General features: G+C 48.5%; 1 protein-coding gene across 1 annotated transcript; it reads right to left on the bottom strand.

Moving 5' to 3' along the window:
- Positions 1 to 2411: 2411 nt before the first annotated feature.
- MTURN (maturin, neural progenitor differentiation regulator homolog) lies at positions 2412 to 15248 on the bottom strand (the record flags this gene model as incomplete). The annotated part of the gene is made up of 3 exons (XM_081996977.1): positions 2412 to 2522; positions 9158 to 9280; positions 15087 to 15248. The coding sequence occupies 3 exons, from the start codon at positions 15246 to 15248 to the stop codon at positions 2412 to 2414; spliced, it is 396 nt and encodes a 131-aa protein (XP_081853103.1).
- Positions 15249 to 19160: the final 3912 nt, after the last annotated feature.

The following is a 19160-nucleotide window of genomic DNA, read 5'->3' as shown; positions in this document are numbered from 1 at the left end:
CAACACTTAGGCCAGTTCAGATTGCGTCCACACCTCCGGCATGGGCCCCTAACACCGTGCAAAGGGTGGAAGGCACCTTCGGCTGTGGGTCCTCAGCTACCACCCGTGTCCGCCCTTGCACCCTCCCCTCTGCTGTGCCGCACTCGTCTGTGCAGCCACGCGCTGAACCAGATGGTGGGACTGATCAGGCTGGAAAATTGCCTGTTTGTAAAAGGGCAGAAGGTTATTTCCCAGCCAAACCGACCCCGCAGCCCAGTGCACGATGCAGCCGTGCCTGGGGCGTCTGCAGGTGTGCATGTGGGTGCGTTCACGTGCATATGGGTGCCAGTCACCTGCACCTTTGCAGCTAGCAAACCTCAACAGCCGGACTTTGTCTCCAGCTTATGCTACTGCAAATTATGTCTTGCAATCATGTTACAGCAGAGGAAAGTCATCCCTGAAAGATCTGCTTGTGTGAGCTGCAACCAAAGGATTGGATGCCACAAAGAGAAAGGTTCTCCCGAAGCAGGCTCTGTTTAAGGTTGTGGCATCTGTTTTAGCTGGAGAGGAAAGAAAAACTTAGGGACTTAAAGCAGGGGTGGAAACCACTGGTCTTACACTTTATTTTAGTAAGCAAAAAGCCTATTGCTGCTGTACAGTGTTATACAATGAACTGCCACGGTTCTCACGTCACTAGTCCATAAAAATGTGCTGCGACTATCATGTTTATGCCTGCATGCTGAAAGAATGTACAAAGTTGCATTAAGCTCTGTTTGTCTCTTTTTTTTTTTTTTGTATTCTTAAACTCCAATTTCTACAGTGTTGCAGACACTTCTGTGCATACTCAGGCACCACACACCGTCCCCATTACGGAAGGTCTTTGCCCTAGATTGGAAAAATCAAGTGCTATGTATCTCTCAAGCCATCATCAGAAATGTAAACCACCTAGAAAACTTACTCTTTTAAGTAACCTTAAAAAAAAAAAAATCTTTAAAAAAATCTATTGAAAAGGAGTTGTCGCTAACAACAGGGTTTTCAAAATAGTGTGAGTTGTTTCTGGGAGTTGTCCAAGCATTTTCTCTTTGCTCACTTTTTGTTTTTATAAAGCTAATTCTGTATAAAAGGGCTTTTGAAGCGTGTGACCTTCATTTCATGATTTAAAAAAAAAATTGGAAAAAAGGAGGAAATGTAGAAACGTTTTGCTCAATTGTGGAAAAAAGCTGTATTACAACAGAATCCCCTTTGCTTCTTATATTTTCAGTACAAAAGGCAAGTAAATAAAGAGACCCTGCATCTTCACAGTCTGGCACTGATCTGAGTCACTTAAATCTATGCAAAATAGGTATAAAATACAAGAGGTCGTCTTCTCCTTTATACCAAGACCCCACCAAACCCCTCTGGGGAGCAAGTCCCCAGCTAAGTAAAACCTCACTAGTTTTTGTGTCAGCCAAAGTAGTAGTATTTTAGCTCCCCTCCGACAAGGTGTAAATGCCTGAACTAGCTCAAAGGCTAGGGAGAGGAACAGGTCCAGCATAATTTTAAAAGCCACGTGCTGGTTTATATCTTTATGGCTTCAAAGTTAAGTTGCACTTTAATTCATGATGCTGCGATGTTCGAGTAATAATTTAGCAGTTTATTAAAACCAGTGAAGCTTAAAGTTGGTTGTCATGCAGAAATGGGATAGGTGATGGCTATTTTTTAATTGATTTGTAGGAAAGCAGCATGTGGCTTTGGATCAAATGGTGTCGGAGTACCAGGGTTGGTTATAATGTGTACTGATACTAATTACTCCCAGTTATTAATCCAGCACTTGTAAACTCAGGTGTCAGTAAAGTGACATTAATACGTCCGATACCAATAGTCCCCTGGATTTCCCGCTCCCCGTTATTTTTGTTAAGCCTTCACGTGCACTTCTGCAGTACCGACCACTATTAAACTAGTGTTTTTCGGGCGAAATCTCTCCAAGTTTGGTACTTTGTCAAAAAAATAGCTGCTGAACTAAAAAGAAAAGCGCAGGTTGTGTTTGCTCTCTGCGCTGGTTTCCTCGGGAAGGTCACTGGTGAGGAGTCGGCACTCTCACCACACGCTTCCTACATTCTCGGTACTCTACATTCATGTCAGTGAACGCTACTCTCGAACACAAATCGAAGAGATGAGTCAGTGACAAAACTACTTCTAGACTGATAATGGCAGAATGCTACCAAGACAACTCCATAGAAAACCCACTGAAGCAGGAGCAAAATTCAGGTCACTTCTTAGCAATGCTCATCACAGACTATTATTAATTTATTTTTTTAAAAACCATTTTGTAAAACTTTTATCCTGGGAGCCAGATATCCCCGTGTGATGTGCTAATTCGAACAGGCTAACGTGGGACCCCCTGACCCCACCTGGTACCAAAGGCTTCCAAATTTTTTTAGCTTCTCAGAAAATCACTGCTGACTGACACCCATCTGTTGGTGATCGGCTTCTGGCTCCTCTTCTTCCACATCTGCATTATATTCTTCAAATGCATCATCATCAACATCTGGAAGCCCAAGTAACTACAAAGAAGAGAAAAAACTGTGTAATAGTGAATTACACACTCATGCAGCTTCGCTGCCTCCACACAATACCTTGGTGCCACTTCTTGCAAACCTCAAACCCTGGAATAATAGTATTGCATAACAATCTTGACTGCCTTTCTTCTCCCTCCTGTGATAAAGATTTCAAAATGCATCCTCACATCAAATTAAGTGCTCAGAGACCAGAAGATAAATAAAACCAAAGCAAAGCACTTGCAAAATGCTTCACGTTCTTCCCTGAGGTCGTATCACGAATTGTCAAGTGTTTAGACTTGGCAGTGGTTTAACTTCAGAAAGAACCGTGATAATACTGTAGCAGTAGTTATCTCGGTTTGAGATTGTGTTCAGCAGCCCTGTAAAAGCCAAAGCAGCAAGCATCCTTACGCAGAACTGACTAGTCTGGAGTAGGCAAGGAGTCCCTAAAAACCTAAAGATCCCACTGTGTTAAGTGCTTCTCTTGAACCCTTCACTCTATCACACCAGCCAAAGCCTTGCATGCTGGGTGAAGCCCTCGCAGTGAGAAATACTGTGTATTCAACTGAAAATTGTCCGCGTCCCTTTAAATTTCTGCAAATTAGATTTGGGCTTGTGAAGAACTGCCGACCCATCTTCCTTGGACAATGCCTCCCATCACTGCAATGGCACTTGTTCACTGCAGGAAAAGGAGGAAACAGCGATGTTTCAACTTTTCCCCTCTCCTCCAAAAGGTTGCCAAGCCAACAGAAGTCAGGAAGACAGATAAACCAAATAGTAGTCAAAATAATGCATCTGTTGTGGAAATCTCCTATTAGAACCCTACACTAGCAGCTATTAATAGCCACAAAGCAAAATCATATGCTGGGCATTATCGGGAATACCACGTATTTAGCTTGCCAGGGCTGGAAGAGCAGCACAGATGCATGCAACACCCTGTTTGGAGAGTGACGCAGCTGTCGGCTCTCGAAAAGAGGCAAAGCCCAGAAAAATCGGGAGGAGGGTGACACTCACTAGGTAGTAGCATGAAAATGAGAAGGCTGTGACAAGGCAGATTTTTAGGGACCTAAACTAATTTAGTCCATGATCAACATTCAAAATTATTCAGTGGACAGAAATACAATGCACAGAATTAGCCTGTGGGTCCAATGAAGCTTGTACTCCTCACTGTCCCTGGGAGAAAACCAGTTTTTTAGTTGCAGGGTTCCTTCTGCAGGGAAATGGAATGAGAATTTGCTGACTAAACCCCCTCCTTTGCATTTTAAAAATACTTAACAGGGAGACCCCAAGCTGAAAGTGTTCTTGTTTTCTGAGCAGAACAAAGAGGAAATATTCCTATGCATGCATATTTTTCAAATCAAATGCTTAACTGAACATGAAACTACTTGGTTCATTTTCAGGATGCGGGGGTTTTGTTTCACGTTGAAGCTAAAATTAAAATATACAGTTTTTAAAATGCAAAAGCAAGGCCTCTAGACTTTCTGATCCACCAGTATTATTTTCACTAAACTGATTCGGTGTATTCAAATTAAATGTGAGTGTTGTACTGCTCTGTTTATACCACCCGGCAGAAAGAGCTTTGATCACATTTTTTTGCCCAGCTCTGGTTACAAATCCTCCTTGATTTGCAGGGAAATGAGCCATATAAGTCTTCATTTTATGGGATACTGTAAGCCTTTCCCATGCAAAATTAGCACAGAAAACACAACGTACACCACAAGAACCGCAAAGACACACACAATCCCAAAGGATGGGGAGCACGTCCTGTTTTTCACACACTCCCTCTCCCTTTTCCCTCGGGAAACCCAGCTCTGCTCTCCCTGGCACAGTGTAAATCAGAGTGACGCTGCAGACGTTAGCGGTTTTACGGAGCGTAGGAAGGATGGGGATGGGACGGGATGGGATGCTCCTCCAAGAGGCGCAGTATTGTTCTCTCACAGACACTTTAGGATCTTCCAAGGCACCAAGGACCTTGGCCATGCGGGTCCCCCTTTTAGGGGTCGCATCTTACCGCTGCCCACAGGACTGTAGTCTCTCACCACTGCTAACCCCTGACAGCTCTCTGGACTGCAGTGACAAATCAGCCAACATCTTGACCCTGACAAGGAGCAGGGATCAGGGTCCAAAGTGCAGGGAGCTCTACAAACCTTGGGCCAAAGCAGAAGGAGGGAGTATAAAAGATGAGGACAAACTAAGATCACAGAATCACAGAATCACAGAATCACTAGGTTGGAAAGGACCTTTAAGATCATCAAGTCCAACCATTAATCCAGAACCACCATGTCCCCTAAACCATGTCCTGAAGTGCCACATCCAAACGTTTTTTGAACACTTCCAGGGATGGCGACTCCACCACCTCCCTGGGCAGCCTGTTCCAATGCCTGACCACCCTCTCAGTGAAGAAATTTTTCCTAATATCCAATCTAAACCTCCCCTGGCGCAACTTGAGGCCATTTCCTCTTGTCCTATCACTAGTTACTTGGGAGAAGAGACCAACACCCTCATCGCCACAACCCCCTTTCAGGTAGTTGTAGAGAGCGATAAGGTCTCCCCTCAGCCTCCTCTTCTCCAGACTAAACAACCCCATGGTGAAGGTGGCCTGAGTTGACCCTAGACCAACTCCCATTTTGTCTTCTTTCAAACACACTGGTTTCTGCTTCTAGTCCATATCTACTTTATATATTTAAAGTATCAGCTACGTGGCAGACCGGAAAGGACTTTAATGGAGAGTGAAAACAAAGAGGATAGAGGTAAAACAGCGAAGAGGTATAGAAAGAGAGAGCTGATCCATGAGCCAAATAGGCAAGGGGAACAAAACTGACAGGTGGGGACACATGGGGAGAAGGAGGACAGTGGGGTGGTGAGGAGGGAGGGAGGACAACCACCAGTGGCAGCACCACCTGAACTACACTTCTTTGCTCCTGCTGGCCAAACTACCCATCTGGAGGTAAAGGAGAGGTCACTGGGACATGTATGAATTAAAATGAGTATGGGATAAATGGCTTTTACACTGCAGACTCCCCCGTTCCGATGTAGGCTTTTCAGGCTGCAGGTAAGCTCAATGCGGGAGCCTTGGAATTTGCCACTGAATTGTAAGACTCATGTTTTGGTTCTCTGCAAACTCTGCCAGCTGGTGCAATGTCCCTTAGGCATTTTTTATTTTTTGTCTTTCTTTTCTCAACGTGCCCTGATTTTATACAAATAAACTAGTATTTTTTAAGTTGCAAACTCACAAAAGCAGAGTGACATTGCCTCCTGCCAAGAGCTGATGCACAAACACACTGAAAAATAAACCAAGTACACGACCAAGCTTTAGTGGTCCACATGGTACTACACCAGAGATAACATGGTTCTGTCAAATCCTGGTGTGGAGGGCTTAGCCTCTAGGCTGATGTGCTTACAAGCACCAGCATGGACACCTCTGGCACCAGAGAGAGGGGCATCGGAGGAGCTGAGACGCTCTGAGGCAAATAGTGGTATTTAAGCCCAGTGCTACTGCTATCACTTCAGGTACCTGCATGGCGTCTGACACTTTTGGATGCTCCCTGAGTAAGTGGATGATAATGCAAATCACAGAGTCTTGTGAAAACCGGCCCAGGAAGGCAGTAATGGGCAGAGACAACATGCCTCCCATCGCCTTCAGCAAAGAAGCAGCTTGACCTTGTCTAGAGCAGGATTTAGAGATGTGGTTTAGCTGTTGAGGGTTAACCGACACTTTTTAAAAGCCTTGTCTAAATAAATATTCTGCACTGGCACTGTGTTTATGCCCGTAAAACATAAGGGAGAGAAGCCTGAGAGCAGTGAGGGCTGGTGAGCAGCCCTCAGACCACCCTCATTGCTTCCTGCACCCAGCGAGCAGGGGGAAATCTCTGTCTCTCACTGAGAAGGGATGCCAACCGCTGGGCATCCCCGCTCTCACTGGTTCCGAAACACAGGGCCCAGAGGCCTGAGCAGCCTGTCCCTTCCCATGCCACAGCCCCAGGGTAAGACTGCGCAGACACGGCTGGGCTGTTATCATGAATATGTGGAGCAGGGCTGAGCTGAGTCACCGGGCAAAAATCAGTCTGGGAGCCCTCAGTTAAGAGAGGGCAAGTACTCGTGCTGTGCACGAGGGCATGGAGAGCTGCAGATGCACTGCTTGATGTCTCCTCCTAAACACGTCCCTTTGAAGAACCCTGACAAAGACTTTCAAAACTGCTTAATAATTTTGGATGTCCATCTGGATATACCAAAATGAAAAAGACTTTCAGAAGGCGCTTACCAAGCACATGCTAAAAACCTGGCCGCTCTTCAGTGTCTCAGATTGAGTAGTCAGGACCATCAGACACTTCATCAAGAGCCCAGTCTGACCTTCAGCAGTAGTTTTTCCTAAACTGCCATGTTTCAAACTGAAATTTGCCAGACTTGGTTGGGGTAGTGGAGAGGAAATGCCCTGCAAATGCACTGTTACCTCTGAACTGACAGCAAGGTGGTTTCATTAGCAGAACAGGTCCAGCAGAGAAAGGACGGGGGACAGGGCAAAGTAATGCCAAAGAAATACTTTCCCAATACTGCTGATGAAAAGTGGCTTTGTTCTGGCAAAGGCTTCAGGATGCAAAATAACTGTTTCCATACATCTGTTGTAACACCCTTCACTTTTAAAAATCTATCCTACCATGCATGTGCTATTTTTAATAATTACATAAGGGAAAAATGTCAATACATTCCTTATTAGACTTGTCTACACACAACCACACCTCAAATGATAAACCTGATTTTGTTAACGCTGATGCAAATCTCTCAACACTAGGTCAAAGGAGAATTTAAGAAACTTAATCTTTGTGGTACATCCAAGAGAAAATAAAGAGGTACTTGATTAAAGTCTGCAAGAGGTCTCTGACAATTGAGGACATGGTTTTTGAGCAGACAAAAGCATACTGAAATTCAACAGCTAGGAAGCAAAACCAGAAAAATGCAGATTGTAAATAAAAGAGGTTTTCATAGGAGCGTAACTAATAGTGAGAAGAAAAAGTGCCCAGCAGTGCTGTATCCTTTAAGTCACCTGAAGACTCTACATCAAGACTGGGTGTCTTGGGAAAAGGCACGCTCCAGCTCAACCACAATTTATGTGCTTGGTTGTGGGAATCATGAGGTGAAATGTGATGGATTAACGATGGGCCCTGACCAAATGAGCATAATGGTTCTCCTTGCTTTGAACCTTTTTATTCTGAAGAGTAGCTTAACTTGCTTTGACTGAAGCCAGTTTCTCAGTAACTTAAGCTATGCTGAAATAAATGTGGTTTAAATGAAATAAACGATCTGTACCAATTTAATTAAGTCTTTTTGAAGTCCTCTTTAGCTAAAAAAAAAAAAAAATTGAAGTTTCTCCTCAAAGACACAGCCTTTCTGAGCAGGAGAAAACAGCTATGAAGATCCAAGAGCCAAATATTGTTCTGGGAAACATATTTATACTTTTGTATGTTTTCACAATTACAAGCAGCTGTACTGACAGATCAGATTTCCAGTCCTTTCTAAGAAAAGTGTGCATCTGTTCTATTTATTTCCAGTCTCTCAAAGGATTCTTTAAAATGATGCTCTTTTATGTCGACCAGCTGTGGCGGTCTGCGGCAAGGCAATGCAAGGGTGTAACACAGGGAGGGCCAGTGTTTTCGTATCGGCGCTCCAGGCCCTCTCTTTCACTCTAAATACTTGGGATACACTTTCAATCTTCTCCATTAGTCAGCCAGAAAAGAGAGGAGGGAAAAAGGTCTACGTTTTCAGTTGAGTATAAAAACATCCGTCGGTCAGCTTTACCATGGACATCGTGGGACCACGGGTCTGGCAATGAACCTCCGCTCTGCTTTGCACCAGCCCCTTACCCAGCCCCAGGCCCTCAAGAGGAGAGGCTGTGCAAAGGGAGGATTTGGCAAAAAATGAAGGACAACAGCCAGCCTAAGTCACCTCCCCCTGATGAAACCCAGGCTTCGACCCAAATCTTAGTGTTAAACAAGGACAGAGAAACCTGAGTAGCAGCAAAATAGAAAAATACAAGCCCCTTCCCCACAAAACCCAGTTTCTGCTCCAACTTCTTCTCAAGCAGTGACCAAACTGGCATTTGCAAATACCAAGTGGCAACCATCCTAACAGCAAAATCTGGACTGCTTGGAGGAAAAAAAAAGCCAACTCTAAAACAAAACAAACTGCTTTGAGGAGAAACCGAATTTCCAGCTTCCCAGAGGTTTACTCTCGCTACTCAGATCCTTGCAAAACTCTCCAATTCCAGTGCCAGGAAATAACTCTGCCACAAAGTCCCGTGGCGCTGACTCGCATCCCGTTCCTCGGAGTCAGCACTGCATCAGCAGGATGGGAGCCCCTGCGCAGCTGGGGAGCCGGTGCCACCGGCTGCCGCACCAGTTGGCCTCCCACCCCGCGCGGGAATCTCATCCTCTCGAACGCAGAGATGGAAATAAAAAGCCAGCTGGCTTCCAAGAAACAACTTCCAATCACCTGATTGTGGCTTACGTGCTAACACCCCTGCACCCAGGCAGCTGACTGGAGATGTAAGTCCCTGCAGAAGAAAAAACACCTTGCTCCATCCAGTGCTAGCCCATTAAAAGTCACAGGTACCTGTCAATGTTTAGAAGTAAAAAAGAGGCACTTACGGGTCTGAAGGATTTGAAGACTTTTTCCAATATTTCATGGAGTGTCTTTTTCCCACAGGAGGAGATGTAGTCCTGTGCGAGCTGCAGAAAAGGTAAGCAGTCCTCACTTTCGCTCCACACATGCTGAAAGCCAACAGCAACACAAGAAAGAAAAGGCATTAATTAATAGGAATTCACGCTGGCCTTTCCACGTGATTTTATAAGGTGACATGTTGTAAACATCTGCCAAAGTACACTGGGCCTCCTGCAGTTCAGACCCACACTGGGGATGGCCACTATAGGCTGTTTCAGAAGCCATGCTTCTGAGGAGGAACCTTGGTTTTATTAACACGATGCATCAGAAAGCAGGGAAATCAATCCAGAAGAGAAAATGCCTTATGACTGCACCAGCAATGAAGGGTACGCACGCCTTGCGCACGCGCATTTTCGTTTGACATCAGCCCTGCTTAGCCCTGGAAGTCACGTCGGGTTTTCTCTTCTTCTGCATCATCCGCTGCAATGAAGCCCTCAGCAAGAGCTAAAGCATCTCTTTGTCTTCCTGGCGCTAGTGCAAGCATGATGAGACCCTGGAGGTGGAACTTGATGTGTAATTCTCTTGACAATGCAGAAGAAAAGATGCAAAATATACCCGCAGGTGAGACACAGAGCCAAAGGGAGACATTTGGACACTCACAACATCCTGACACTTTATGCCTCCCTCCCTGTTTTGAAGTTTACTCCTCCTAGACCCAAATCTTCTCTTCCTGGGCAGGCACATATAAGCCTATTTGGGATATTCCTCTCGTCTCGCTCTCGCATCGGAGATGCTGGTTACCCAGCCTGGCTCTGTGAAGCCTCTCCCAAGATCGATGCTTATTCTGCTGCTACGAGGTTGTTTGAAACAGCGACGGTGGAAGCACTCAGGCTCTTGCAGACAAGAGCAGCACGCAGCACAAGCTAATGCATACTTTTAAAGACCTTCTTTTTGAAGACTTTGTGCACAGGACTGTTTTAGGCAGTCTGCTACACAGAGAAGTGCAATACTGCAAAATTGGTTTGCGAGTCTTATACCCCTGTTTTTGCACAGCGGCTCTTTTCCCCAAAGTGCTGTGCAGCTTTTTACTGTGCTATAAACAGTGAGTTACGCTTAAACAAGGGAAGAGGAGGGTCTCTCTAAAGCTTAACTAAGATTCAGGGGAAGAGTAAGAACAACCGATGTTTCAATCCCTAACATGAGGCTTGCAGGTCGCCTTCCTGTTCAGTGGTCAATACCTGCCAGGGACACAGTTTTACACTTATCGAAAGAAAACACTGCTTAACATCACCTAAGCTACATCTGTAAGTGCCTTGCTATGAGCCTCACTTGACCTACATTTTCTTTGCTGCTTATTCCATTTTACAAGCATAAACATAGTGAAATGTTTTGTTATGAAGAGAGCCCTGCCTTAGTGAGTAGGTTCTGCTCTTTCCATATAACCAGAGTCATCTCTTAACCAGTCTGGCAATAAAAATAAGTTCCTTACAGTCTTGCCAACTCTCAAAGGCACATACCACAAGTCTCATGATACTTCATGCCATCTTAGAGTCATGGGCCTTGTAGTCCTATAAATATACAACCAAAGCTCAGCTTCTGTTTACCAAAAAAACAAAAAAATTAAGATGTCTGCACTTCGTGATTTCTATGGCTTAAAAAGGCAGAAGGTACATGAAGTGAACTCAGAGGAACCCTCTTTATAATATCAAATGAACACACTCAAATCACAACATTTTACAGCCTCGAGATTTTGGAGGTCTGGCCCAAGATTCCTTAATACTTGCGGTTAGCAATAACCGTTCAGTTACTTCTAAACTTTGCATCAACCTTAAGAGCTGGGTGTTGCAGCTTGGCAATTCATGGCTTGTGCTAAACCTGTTGTAATTGTTTGTATGTATAAAACTATTATGGCTGCTAACATTCTGATTCTTGTTTAAATTGTGGCTTCTTTTGACTACCAGAGCTATATACAGGAGCTTCCACATAAATGAAAATCAGGCCCTGCCCTTTTATAAATAATAGCTAGTTTGTTCCCCAGGGAAACTTAACCCCGTGTTGTCCTACCATGTTTTTACAGTCTCTTTTCAAGCTGTACCATGTTTTAGACTCCAGCGTAAATTTGTCAGCAGTAGCGCCAAGTAAGATGATCTAGTACGGGAGGAAAACCTAAGTGAGTAACTTGATCATTAAGCCTTTGAAGAGACTTTCTTGCATAGCACCATAAGGCAATAAGCAAGTAAGGCTTCCAACAATTTCCACATCTGCAGAAGATTTAAAACTTTGGCTGTAGCCACAAATGCACTACGAAAGGTCTCACGTGCCATGAGTGCATGCATCTCATTCGGAAATGGCTTGATTTCATCTTCCCTCCCCCCAAGAAAACTCAACCGTAATACAGACAGATGAGGGTTATAACACCTGTAAGTTCAGGTGCACCTCTGGGGACGTTCAGCGCTGCACCGAGGCAGTGCAGGAACTGAGTCTCACCACTGACTCACGCATCTCCAGAAGAACCACCTGCAAAGGGCATTTCGGCCTCTCAAAACAAACACAAACGTAATTTCAAGGTTCAGCTCCTGCTTAGAAAGTTAGAGCAATCAGTGACACTGCACAACTGGAGATGCTTTTCCTGGACCCCCCCAGGCTCGAGGATCTCTTTGCAGCGGGAGAAGCAGGCTGCTGGCAAACCGGTGGACCGCAGTGCTCAGCCGTGGCTGCGCAATTAAAAAAATATTAACCTCATCATCTGAGTATGTGTTTTCCAAGCTTGCCCAGTTTTGCTCACAGTTGCTTTGTGTCACTACAAAAGCACAGAGCCACTAATATCCACCTCAGCTGACCTAGAATCATGGCTGAATTATTTAGTTCAGCATCTACACACAGCACATAGCTAAGGCAATGGAGGGGTTTGCTTTCCCTCACGCTTTTAGACTATTCAGTGTTGCTGGATGAGAGTCACTTGCTCAACCACCTTTTTCTAACCAGCCTACCTGTTGAGCATGGCAGCAAAACTTTTTGTTTGTGGGGATAATTCAACTTGCAGAAAATATTCAGACTCGCTGACTCTGTTCTAAAATATTTTACAGGAAATCATGCATCAAGGTGGCATCATATTTTTATTTGCTTTATCGGTTGCTAGCAATAACACAGCGGGAAAACAAATGACAAACTATAAGGAATAGCATCGCAACCCTCACCCTCATTGGTTATGGCTATACAAGCTCGATGAATTTTTTGAGAACACCACAAACCTCAGGAGCTAACGGCTATCAAAAATGCTGATTCAGAGAGTTTTAGTGTCCAAGTGGTACTGAAAATGCCAATAGGCATCTAGATGGGTCTTCTGCAGCCCTACCATGTTGAAAACCTAGCCTAAAGATACCTTTTCAGGAAATTAAAATTATATGATTGTTGTGATCTGGAATCTCTGATTTTATACAAAATTCAGAGTTATTCTCCCCCAGATTGCACCTTGGCAATCTTTCCATGTTTTTCTCCTCCTCCCTGTTAAGTTCACCATGCCCATCATTTCCTCCTTACAAGTGGGTTATCACGGACTTTTCTGGCACCTCCTGCACAGCTTTTTAAAAGTTGCGTTATTACAAAATGAAGACGTAAAGAAAGAGAACTAGAATACCGGGCACCAGATGCTTCTTAAATGTGAGGTTCCTTTCTAAGAGTCACAGGGTGCAAAAAAGGCCAGAAAGTGTGTTACTGTTAATTGTTTATATTTACTCACTTTCACACTCCATTGTGTTACTGGAGCCATGCAACAAGGCTCAAGTGCAAATGAGAATCAGTCCCCTGGCTTGTATTAAGTCTCCTTAAAATAAACTTCAGCCTGTAGTTGCATGTAGAAAGGAAACTTCTCTTCTGGAACATAAAAAAAGCAAATGACTGAAAAAAAACCAAGATAGCCAAGCTGGAGGAGAAATGAGGTCCCACAGCGCACTAGGGGCAGAAAACGCGATGCTGGTGAATCAGCTTATTAGTGGTTCTTAATCGTATTAAAGAGACACCATCAACAGGAAAAAAGAATGACACCTATCTGCCTTGTCTTAAGTATTATTATTTAAAAAAGTGCCTCAAGTAATAACGCCAAAAAAAGCCAGAAGAAAACACTGCTTCTAGTTTTCCACTGTTTATGTTCTGCATTTGACAGGAGTTGGCCCTTCTGCTCAGCTCTACTACTGGCGGCTCTGGGCGAGGAGTCCTTCCCACAGCAACCCTGGAATGAAAATATTTGCCAAAAAGAAAAAAAGGAAAAATGTGGCTGCAAACCCACAAAAATTGGCCAGTGTTGGAAGCATGGGAATAGGGGCTGAAACTGCTTAAGATTTTTTTTTAAAGTTGACTAGATTTTGTTTTGAAAGAGTTTGCTCAATTATTGAGCAGCCTATAAAGAGACAATATACATCTAAGAAAAATAATGAGCTTTCTTTGCAATTTCTGCTATCATTAGCATCCATTCACAGCTTTAAGCCTAGTCCTGCATCAGATTCATACGTAAGCCCCGCTTTAGAGTCCAGCAGGCACGGCCCCTTTTGGGCACGGGCATCTCTAGAAGGGAACGAGTGCCGGGGTTTGACAGGCTCATAGGTGCTAGGAAGATGGGTGTGCAGGGTTGGTCCCACCATGGACCGGGAGAATCCGCACCCAGAGACGCTCCACTGCCATGGCCGGAGGTCTCACGTACCCCTGGACAGATGCATAACTAATCTCCAGGTAACGTTTTTCATAATTCAGCATGACCATCTGCCCGGCACAACACATAAAAGTCCCGCTCGCTGGGATTTGTGGTCCTGGAGAAGTCACTTCACTGCTCTTTGTTTCCACGAACCCATCTGTCAAACGGGCTCATACTGCACCTACCTGCTGGAAAGGGAATTAATTAACATTTGTCAAGCGCGTCAAGGGATGAAAGTTGCTCCGGGAAGGGAAGGACCTGCAACATTCCTGCAATAACGGTCTGTGCTAGGAGCTATTTTTTGTGTTTTAAATAAAATAAATCATTTCATTGCAGTCAGCTGGCGCTTTGCAGGTTACAAACCCGGTGGCGAGGTGCGGCTTTTCGGTAACTCTTCTTGCACTTCTGCTCACCACCGGGAGCGCGGCGGGGAGGGCGGGCGGGGCGGGCAACAACCCACCGCTCCATCCCACAGCCGCGGGTGGCTTGCCGCTGCCATTTCTGCACAAACTTGCCGCCGAACTCTGCCAAGGGCGGGAGGGGAGGCGGCGGCGCCAGGCCGGCACCTGCCCGGCCCCCCCGGCCCCGGGGGACCGGCAGCGGGCGGGGGGGGGGGGGCGCGGCCCTCTTGTCATCCTGACTCCATTTTATTCCTGCCCGTTCTCCATTTGCCGTGACAGCCCTGCCAGCCCCCGCCCGTCCCTGCGCCGGGCCCCGGCACCCCGGGAGGACGGAGGGGGTGCAGCCCCCGCGGGGCGCTGGAGGGGCGGGGGGGGGGCTCGCACCCCTTCTACCGCCCCCGTCCCCCGAGCCCGCAGCCTCCCCGGGCCGGGGTGATGGGGGAGGTGGGGGGAGAGCTGCCCGCAGCCCTGCCCGCGGGGCCGCCCCCCACCGGCAGCGGACTCCATTTTGCAGACTGTGGTGCGCGCTGGGGAGGATCCCCCCCGCCCCGTACCCACCACCCCCGGCCCACACGCCGGGCGCCCCCGCAGCCCTCGGCACCGCCGCCCTCCAACCCCGCATCCCCCCGCCACCTCCGGGGCACGGCCCCGTCCTCCGCCCCCCCTCCCGGCGCTTCCCTTTCGGGTTGCTCTCCCAAGCACCGGGGACCTGCACGGACGGAGGAGGGGGATGTCCCACAGCGGTTGCAGGGGCTGCCCGCCCGTGCACGCACACATCCCCACGCACGCCCGTGACCCCCACCCCCGGCCCCCTCCCGGGGCACTCACGAAATTGTCGCCGCAGGCGGCCTCCGGGCAGAGGACGTAGAAGGAGACGCCGGGTTCGGCGTAGAAGTCCATGCGCCGCTCCGTCTCCTCGGCGGCGATGAGCTGGAAGGGCGTACGAGCGCACCACCGCTCCGCCGCCTCCGCCAGCGCCTCGAAAGCCATCGCCTCCGCCGCCGCCGCCGCCGCCGCCGCCGCCGCGACCCGTGCCCGCCCGCGCCCCCCCGCCCCGCCCCCTGAGCCCCGCCCCGCGCCCCGCCCCCCGCGCCTCGCGCCCCGCGCCTCGCGCGCCGGGCGAGGGAAAGGGGCGTCAGGGCGCGGGCGCCCAGGGGGGACGGCGCTGCCAGCGAGGGCGGGCGTCGCTGCGCTTCCGCCTTGCTCTGCGTCCAGCACCGGCCCCGAGCGGCGTCGCTGAGCGACGAGAGCGCCCGCCTGGCGACGCCCTTTCACGCTGAAGACATCGGTGCCCCGGGCACACAGTTCCGCGCAAGCCGCCCGAATGCGAGGCGTTGGGCTGCCTCAGCACCGGCGGGTCCGCCCCGTGGCGTTGGAAAGCTTTACGGTTTGTGTCGGCGACGCCGAGGACCGTTGGGTTTGCAGTCAAGTTCGTCTTACCCCTTTCCCAGCATGTCGCGAGGGAGGATCTGTACATGTATGAAACAGGAGAGCTGATCTGCCTTTTTCAAGGGCTTTGCATCGGTGTCTGCTGCGCCACGAGGGAAAACAAATCCCCCCAGACCTGGGTGGGATTTTGGCTGGAAGCCCGGGGTCTCCCGGAGGTGCCAGGAAGCACAGAGCCTGTACGTGACAGCAGGTAGAAGTGTCTGCACGGACTAAGGCGACACCGCCCTCCAAAGAGGGCCCAGCAGCTGTTCCGTCTCTCCGGAGCGGTGTTGAACGGCATTCCCACCACGGGTACCAAATGCCCAGCTGATGGGGTCTGTTTTACGTATCATACGCTCCCGTCATACCTATTAGTTGGCACGTAAATCATCCAAGCGCAGATGAGGTAACCGGTGGGGTCGTGAGCTGTGAAGCGGATGAGGCTGAGCGGGGCAACGCCAGCAAGGCCGTGGCGCGGAGGCACTCACCCTGCCTGGGCCGTGCTCCAAGCACCCACGCTGCCGCGCTGGGCCTCGCCATCATCGGCTCCTGCCCCTCCAGCTTTGCCCAGCTGCGCTGAGCACAGCTGAGCTCGGTGCTAACGATACCACAGAGAAAAACCTCCACTGGCGTTGCAGCCAAGCACTGAGGTATCAGGAAGTACCAGCGACGTGAGTGCTCGTGCAGCTGTAACTCAGCCCCTTTGTGCACGCTGGATGCGATTGCCTGCTGGTTTTTCCACCAGAGGACGTTTCGTTTATTCCACGCGGATATTATTGCCCCCGTTCCCAGGGTGCTGTTAGAGCGACGAGTGCTGAGCAGCCCTCACTGTGCTTGGAGCAATGCTCTGACCATGCAAAGGGCAGTAAAAATGCCAAATGTTGCAAAACTCCTGACCCAGTGCCTCAAATCCCAGAATCCAGGGGTACCTTGTAGGTACTTACGCTGGTACCACCACACCTGCCTTTGCCGGGGGAGAAATGAGGCCGGTAACATCAGCCTCCTACCTACCGCACTGGCCTGAGGGAGGTGGGTTCAGTAGCACCTGCAAAGCGCTCGGTGGCAGGGGAGCTCCATGGGGGCACCCATGCAAGATCCGTGGCTTTGCATGGAATCCAGGGCCTGAGCGGTGAGTCCTGAACAGCTAGAAAGGAAATCCTGAACCACTTGCCATTTCCCGAAGGAGGCAGGGGTCCTGCAGAAACCCAGATGTGACCACAGGCTGTCGGGGCTCCGGGGACTTGGCGAGGGCGGCGAGTCCTGTGCAACTTCCAACACTCTTTCAGTGTTGAGTGTTGGGGGTTTTTTTACCCCCAAATGTATTTACATAATTAGCATGAAAATAGGACATGGAAAAATACAGCCTTTCTCCTAAAACATGACGTTGTCGGCTTGCCACAGCACTCAGCTGCCAAGGTCAAGCCCAATCCCACCATCTCTTGGCGCTTCCCCGAGATCCAGCCTTGTTTTCCTGCCTCTCCAAAGACGGTGTTGGTGTTGGGTACGGATGCGGCGGTTGGAGCGAAACTTTGGCCTTCCCTCTCACTGGTGGGACCGTGCACGAGGTTTGGCACCCAGGTTTGGGGCCACCGGAGGCGGGCAGCTCCCTGGCCCATCGCAGCAAGGAGCGGTCAAGGCTGCATTGCAAGCAGCCACAATTTCAAATAAATGAGGTCTTGGTGTTAACACCTATGAGTTATGTGCATTTTCAAAGCCCCACGTGAATGTCTTTTTAGTCCTTAAAACGTCGCTTTGAAGTATGTGCTGCTTGCTATCTCCCGTCTGTGGGGTAGGGAAGCTGACAGGTTTCAAATGAGATTTTAAATATCTCATTGCAGCACGCGCTGCAAAATCCTTTGTCGCGCCTGACAGCATAGCCGTTCAAACCAGACAGCCGTGCTTATTTGTTTATTTACATGTGACGAGTCTCTTTGCCCTTACACCTGTACCCCAAAAGCAGATTATAAAAACAACCTGGTAAAGGATGGTGATTTTGGCAATGCTAGAAAGCAAGCTGCAGAAGTGCCTCTCTGCAAGTCAAAAGCAGAAGCTCTCTCTGCTCGTTTGAGTAGACCGGTAGATGGCCAGCGGTGCTGTACTATGCCTCAGCTTTTCCAAAACACTGTATAAATCACGCGCATGGTTTTGCTTCTGACTTGCTCCAAATACCCATAAGCATCTGTGCCCCGAAGGATGGCCACATAAGGGGAGCAGCTGTCTTCTTCAGAGGAGAGGGGAGGTGAAGAAGGTGTCTGCTGTGGCAAGGATGGGACAGAAGGGAAACTGCAGCAGAGGGAAGGTATTTTCCCCTACCCTGTGGGGATACACTTCCATTTCCACCTCCCTCCAGGACACAGCAGCTCCAGTGTTTTCCATCGCCCCGATCCAGGCTGCGGTGAGGTCAGGGAAATGTTGCTAGATCATTTCAGGGGGATGCCGCTAGCCAGTAACCATCGCCTACTTGGCAACGGCATCTCACTTTGAAGAGCATATGGAGAGCGTTTGGAAGGGAGAGCACGTGCCCTGCCATAGCCATGCTAGTTGAATCAGAAATATAAATATCATCATTTTATAAGTGACTTCTGGTTTTATGCAGGTTCTCCACCTTCCCAGAAATGAAATTGTCAGGTCAAAGGTGAATGGTCAGCGTGAGGGCTGAGTGGGTAAACCAATTTTCTGCCATTTGCATGGATGGGAGGAGGTGTGGAGGGGAAAGTTTTTAAAGTACGAGGTACCTGGCTCCCAGGAGTTACTTCTACAAAAGCTCTTGCCTCTGAGATGCCTGGTGAGGAGCGTGGTCTTGAAGGCTGGAAACTTGACAGCCCTGCACTCAAGCGAGGGAGGGGAGAGCACCTCACTAGGTGTTTACTCCTTACTCCCCCAGGACACAGCGACATTAAATGATGTGGGGAAAAGGGATGCAGGGGAGGGGGAGCAAGAAGATGTGGAAGGCGGAGGAGCAAAAGGGTGTCTGGAATGTGTCAGACAAAGGCAGCTTGCCCATGTCTGTGGTGTCTGAAACACCAAACCACTCTTCTCCTCTACCACAGGTTAGAAATCGGACAAATCCAGCCCATGGACTGGCCACCTTCAAGATTTTTTTTTCTCTTTTTTCCTTATGAAGAGCCCTCGTCGGTCTGCTTTTGGTGAACTGCCAAGCAATTTGCATTAATTTGCCTGACCAGCTGTAAGAAGCCGGTTGCCCTCCCGCGGCCCTCATTACGCACCCTTCCTGCTGATGTAAATACAGAAAGGTCAAGAGGGTGAGCTCCAGTAAATTATTAGAGATACCCCTTAATTGCTGTGCTGCGTCGGCTTGTTCGCTTGCATTGCTACGCTGTCTCTGCAGTTTGATCTCCTAAGGAAAGACTGGTTCCCTTGCTCTGGAAGAGAAAAGGATCAAGAAATCCTAGGCAGGGGAAAAATGGGTGAGGGCCGCTGATCCCATCATGGCCAACCCCTCAGAGACCTTCT

Source organism: Phaethon aethereus (assembly GCF_964289735.1).
Source record: "Phaethon aethereus genome assembly, chromosome: 2".
NCBI lineage: Eukaryota > Metazoa > Chordata > Aves > Phaethontiformes > Phaethontidae > Phaethon > Phaethon aethereus.
Note: the sequence above shows the minus strand (reverse complement) of the source record. Positions and strands in the feature narration are given on the sequence as shown.